At 40.6% G+C, this 6,000-nt stretch overlaps 1 protein-coding gene across 1 annotated transcript; it reads right to left on the bottom strand.

The window, feature by feature from the left end:
* LOC119254351 (olfactory receptor 5B3-like) lies at positions 1–939 on the bottom strand. Its single transcript, XM_037521459.1, has one exon. It carries the CDS (start codon positions 937–939, stop codon positions 1–3), a length of 939 nt encoding a protein of 312 aa, XP_037377356.1.
* Between the last annotated feature and the right edge of the window lie 5,061 nt (positions 940–6,000).

Raw genomic sequence — 6,000 nt, 5'->3', positions numbered from 1 at the left:
TCACAATCCAAGAGACAATTTTGTCTTCTCACTCAACTTCTTGAATGCATTCTTTACCTCCTTGTTCCTCAGGCTGTAGACTATGGGGTTCAGCATGGGGATGACCATAGTATAAAACACAGACGCCATTTTGTCTTTGTCCATGGAATGGCTGGAGCTGGGCTGTAAGTACATAAAGATGATTGGCCCAAAGAAGATGGTGATAGCAGTGAGGTGAGAAGCGCAGGTGGACAGAGCCTTCTGATAGCCTGCAGTAGTGCGCATCCCATAGATTGCGATAAAAATGAACACGTAGGATACAAAGATAATTGAAAGAGGACAACATACAACGAAGATGTCTACATAAACAAGAACCATTTCAGCAACATGCTTATCAGAGCAAGAGAGAGTCATGACTGCTGGAACATCACAGAAAAAGTGATGGACCTTATTTTTGCTGCAGAATATGAGACTGAATATTTCCCCAACATGGATGATGCCATTGAGGAAACCACCAGCGTAGCAGACTATAGCAAGACCTACACACACACCTGTGGGCATGATGGTGCTGTAATGCAGGGGTTTGCACACAGCTGCATAGCGGTCATAGGCCATTGCAGCCAAGAGGAAAAGTTCCCCAGTGGTAAAGGCTGCAAAAATGAACATCTGAGCAGCACATGCATTGTAGGAGATGACCAGGTCTCCTATGAACAACCCAGCTATGACTGTAGGGGTGACAGCTGTAGAGTAACAGAGGTCTATCAGAGACAGGTTACTGAGGAAGAAGTACATGGGCTTGTGGAGACGGGAGTCCAACAGAATCAACAGGATCATCCCCAGATTCCCGAAGACATTTACAGAATATATAAGAGTGAAGACCATTACAAGTGGGATGCGTAGTTTTGTGGATTTGGTCAGTCCTAAGAGGATGAACTGGGTCACTTCTGTGGTATTCTCCATCGAGGATGTTTAGAAATCAGATAACTTACAGCAATAAGATATAAAGGAACAGACAGTTAGATGCCAAAATTACAACGAAGCATAAATGCTTACATGCCAGGATTATTATTTCATAACAGCAAGAGTATGTGTCTCCAGACTCTCTGAACCTAAAACGTGACCATCAGTGCATAATTTCATGTATAAATATCTAGAAATCTAACTTGATGAATAAGGAATCATCATGGGTTACCTCACCAGTGTTTCATTCTTAAACTGAGACTTGAAATTTTAGTGAAAATATCTCACTGTGCAATTCTGGAATTTACAATGAGAGCTCAGCTTCCCTTAGACAAGCTTCAGACACTACAGCTGTGTGCACTGATTCTCTCAACAATTTCTCAGGCTGGGTAGTCATTATTTTCCTTACATAGCCAGGCACAAGAGAATGAGTCATTTATTCATGGTTCCACATATAGTCATTGGGAAGCCAAATTTTGTTCCTGGGTGGAGTGTTTCCCAAGTCTCATGCTCTTTCCTACATTTTAATTAATTAGATTAAACTCCTATGAACAACCCAGCCATGACTAAAGGGATGGCAGCTGTAGAGTGACAGAAGTCCATCAGAGACAGGTTACTGAGTAGAAGTACATGGGCGTTTGGAGATGAGAGTCCAAAAGAATCAACAGGATCATCCCCAGTTACCCGATGACATTTACGGCATATGTAAGAGTGAAGACCATTACAAGTGGGACTCTGTGGTTTGTGACTTTGGTCAGTCCTAGGAGGATGAACTCGGTCACTTCTGTGGTGTTCACCATGGGGGTTGTTTAGAAATCAGATGTCCTAAAGCAAGAACAAATAAAGGAATAGAGAGTTAACTGAGGATACATTTAGGAAACCTAATGTTTATATACCTCGGTCATTGTTTCATTACAGCAAGGGTGTGTATCTCAAACTTTTCGAACCTAATATGTGAACTTCAATACAAAATTTCACGTATAAATTATCTAGAATTATAAACTGGAGAATAAGGAATCACTGTGGATCACTTCACCTGTTTAATTCTATAATATGTTTAAATTGAGACTTGAGAGTTCATTATTTCCTAAGTCTGATCCTCTTTCCTGCATTTCAATTAAATTAGACAAAACTCTTTTACAATCACTCATCATGTCCACTGCTCAAAACTCTGTGTTTGGGGATCCACAGTGAAGTAACTAAGACTTCCATGCACAGGACGTGGTGTGCTGCCTGGTGTAGGGAGGGCATGTGCGTGTCAGCAGTGGAGAGCCTCTGAGGGAGGACTCAGCACTGGGCTGGAACTTGTGTTCATGAAACAGTTGCTTATCAGCCCCCCATTTACTACCTGGAATAATGACACTAGCCTAAGCCCTCCAACCTACTTTTATCTGTCTATGAGAAGAAGATAGAAATGAGACCTAACTCAGGATACTACTGTGAGTATTAAGTGAGATGATGTGTAAACATGACTAAAATATCAAGTGTGTAGCCTAAGGGTTGAGCCAGAAAGTATTATTTACCTGAAGGATGGTCTCTGTGTTGCTTTGGGAAACACACAGGGCGTCAGGCATGAGTTGCTTTGAAGTCCTGCAGCCTCCCTCTTTAATCTGCCTCCTCTCACACTCCAGGGGTTCCAGATGTTCAACACCTTCCAGAACTCTCTGTCCCCTGAACCACTGGTGCTTTTCCCTGTTATGTAGTTCTTTTCTTAATTTATTCCTTGAAATCCATGTTTTAATCATATCTAAGTCCCCTTTTTTTTCTTAACTGAACTGCCATTATTTTACATCCTTGTTCATTTTTTTCCCACAATAGAGCATCTCTGCTCAGGTGTGGTCCCGGTGGTTCTGGAACCACAGGATGATCATGATCCTCCACCATAGTCCATTGTGCTCCACCCCCATCTCTCCCCTTGAATTCCTCCATCACTCCCGGATGCTGAGATCTATGGTCAGTTTCCATGCCTTGGAGTCTCCTTTCTTACACTCATTCTGTTTTCATCACTGTCTCCCATATTTGAATCTCAGAGATGGAGGATGAAAGTGCAGTTTGGGGCTTGCCTTTAGCCTTACACAGTTTTTTAAGCAAAATATTATGTTGCTGAATATTTTATTGTAGGGCCAGTATTTTAATTTATCTAATTTGACTCAGCTGCCTTTGAAAGGGCAGCTCAGATGCTGTCTGCGTTTCCCTAGCCTCTGCCCTGGCGACTTCACATCAGATGCCTTGCCCAAAGTGTGTTGCCTTTGCAAAATTACACAAGCCCTGTTAACACATTCATGTGCAATAGGCAATGCAAAGAGCTTTGTACATATAAGTGTGTGTAGTCTGTGTGTCATGGATCACGTTCTCATTTTAGTTCCACCATCAGAGACTGAGAATTTGTTTAACTTTGTCATGTCTACAATCACACAGCTTGAAAAAGATTCAAGTTTCAGAGTTATTTTGACCAATTCAAAAGTTCAATGTTTCATTACATCACTGTCAACATGTGAGGATAAGACAGAAACAGTAAGGATGCCATTCTGCAGAAAATGTTGAAATAATTTTGGATTTTGCTATTTCACTTTGATTCCTTTTGCAGCCTCAACAAGTCATTTTACTATCCAGGTTTTATTTCTTTTTATCACCAATGCTGATTTGTAGTGGATTAGATGAAATTTTGTCTAATCACAGCATCACATTCCCCACACTCCACTCATCCTTTGTAGGGAGCAGTGTGGTCCATAGCATCATATAACTTTGTGTTAGTGGAAGTTTTCTTTTCTATTCTTTTTTTTTTTATGTGGGCATCCTCGCAACCCAGCGCTCAACCTCTGAGCCATTTTGACATTCTCCAGTTTGACCTCAGATTTCAAGGATATTGTTGAAAATATCTATGTCTATGTGCTACAAATCACAGTAGCTGCCCCACAACATTTGCATGAATTACAGCTTTCATTAAAGTCATATTGAATATAGAATCTTACCTTTCACTGGAAAGCAAAGGACAGTCAATCCTGAAGAGTGTAATAATAATCCAGCCAGGGAATAACACACAGACTGTGTTGGAGAAGCTCTGTGCAGTAGTGGCGCAGGTTCTAAGGTCTCTAGAGCAGGGAAGGATGGAGGAAAAATCATTAACATGGGTTCAAGTCCTGAATTTACCATGTGTTCTCTTGTGGTTTTGGAAGGGTCACTGCCTCCCCTTATTGATAAAATAGCCGTCATAGCATTGCCTCTTTCCTGCAGGCCACAGGAATGTATTTGCAAGTCACAAACCAATCTCCTTAAAACACCTTAAACATTTAGGGGTTTTCATTTCATGTCTTCACTACCATTTTTACCTTGTCGTGTTTCCTTGGCCATGGCTTCAAGTTCGTAGGAAATCCAGAGTTCCGAGGAAGGTCTGCATGTGCAAACCATCAGCATTCAGATGAACACATGATATCCAAAGGGGCTGGACCAAAGTTTGGCCATTGTAAACAAGGCTACCAGAGTCACCGTGGGTCTGTGGACTGGGACTTAGAGTGGATTATAAAGACATGAAGTTCTCAGGGGATGTCCCCTATGTGGGCATTTCAGGCTCCTCACTCTACTTTCCTAATGATGCAATAATCTAACTGCCTGTGGAAACCACATCACATATTTTTATGGTGTACGGATGTGTTTGCATTGTTCTTCCAGATTATTTTCTTTTTTAGTTAATCAGTTGCAGAGATTAGTATGCTCATGTCTTAATGTATTTCCAATGGTTTTGGTCCCTCAGCTTCTTTGGAGTCAGTGCTGCCATAATTACTGACCTGCTTATTTCATATAATTTTGCCTTTGTAAGACTGTCCTTCACTAGAGTCTTAGAATCCATGGCATATGAATCTGGCATTTTTCACTTAAACATAATTCAGCTTAAGTCCATGCACATTGTCACCTGTATCTATAGTGGAATTTTATTTTATTTTTTAAAATTTTATTTTTATATTCCCCATACAATTGCAACCCCCTTATTTTGACCCCAATCGCTCCTTTTCCCGCCCCCCACTCCCATAGTGTGTCCCTGGTTCATAACTGTTTGTGTATTTTGATTTTTTCTTTTATAGTTATTCTTTTTCCTGGTCCCTTATTTAAGTTTTCTAGATTCCTGCTATGAGTGAGACCATCCGGTATTTTTCTTTTTCTTTCTGGCTTATTTCGCTGAGCATGATATCTTCCAGCGCCATCCATGTTGCTGCAAATTGCATGTGTTTATCTTTTTTGAACGCTGAGTAATATTCCATGGTGTATATGGACCACATCTTCTTGATCCAGTCATCTATTTTTGGGCATTTGGTTGTTTCAAAAGCTTAGCTATTGTATATAGGGCTGCTATTAACATAGGGTGCAGGTGCTCTTTGGAATTGATGTTTCTGTGTCCTTTGGGTAAATACCTAGGAGGGGAATTGCTGGATCATATGAAAGCTCTATCTTTAGTAGGTTGAGGTTCTTCACACAGCTTTCCATAGTGGTTGGACCAGTTTGCACTCCCACCAGCAATCTAGGAGAGTTCCTTTTTCTCCACAACCTCACCAATATTTATTGTTGCTAGTTTTTTAAATATGTTCCATTCTCACTGGTGTGAGATGGTATCTCATTGTAGTTTTGATTTGCATTTCCCTGACTGCAAGTGATGTTGAACGTTTTTTTCATATGTCTGGTGGCCATTTGTATTTCCTCTTTGGAGAAGTTTCTTTTTAGCTCTTCTGCCCATTTTTGGACTGGATTATTTTCTTTGTTTCTGTTGGGTCTCGTCAGCTGTTTGTAGGTATTGGAACCAGAACAGACACACAGACCAATGGAACCGAAAAGAAAACCCAGAAATAAACCCACAGATTTATGGTCAACTAATGTTTGACAAAGGAGCAAGGAATATGCACTGGAGCAAAGAATGTTTGTTCAATGAATAGTGCTGGGAAAACTGGGTCACTACATGCAAAAGAATGAAACTTGACTACTACTTCACACCATGCACAAAAACCAACTCAAAATGGATTAGAGAGGTAGACATAAGACCTGAAACCATAAAATACATAGAAGAAAATATAG

This window comes from Talpa occidentalis, unplaced genomic scaffold, assembly GCF_014898055.3.
Source record: "Talpa occidentalis isolate TD23 unplaced genomic scaffold, MPIMG_talOcc4v2.1 talOcc4.3, whole genome shotgun sequence".
Taxonomy (NCBI): domain Eukaryota; kingdom Metazoa; phylum Chordata; class Mammalia; order Eulipotyphla; family Talpidae; genus Talpa; species Talpa occidentalis.
The sequence above is the reverse complement of the archived record's forward strand: the minus strand, read 5'-3'. Positions and strand labels throughout refer to the sequence as shown.

Bases quoted from the DNA above. Each gene is read 5' to 3' on its own strand.
- LOC119254351 (XM_037521459.1), bottom strand. From the start codon at position 939: ATGGAGAATACCACAGAAGTGACCCAGTTCATCCTCTTAGGACTGACC.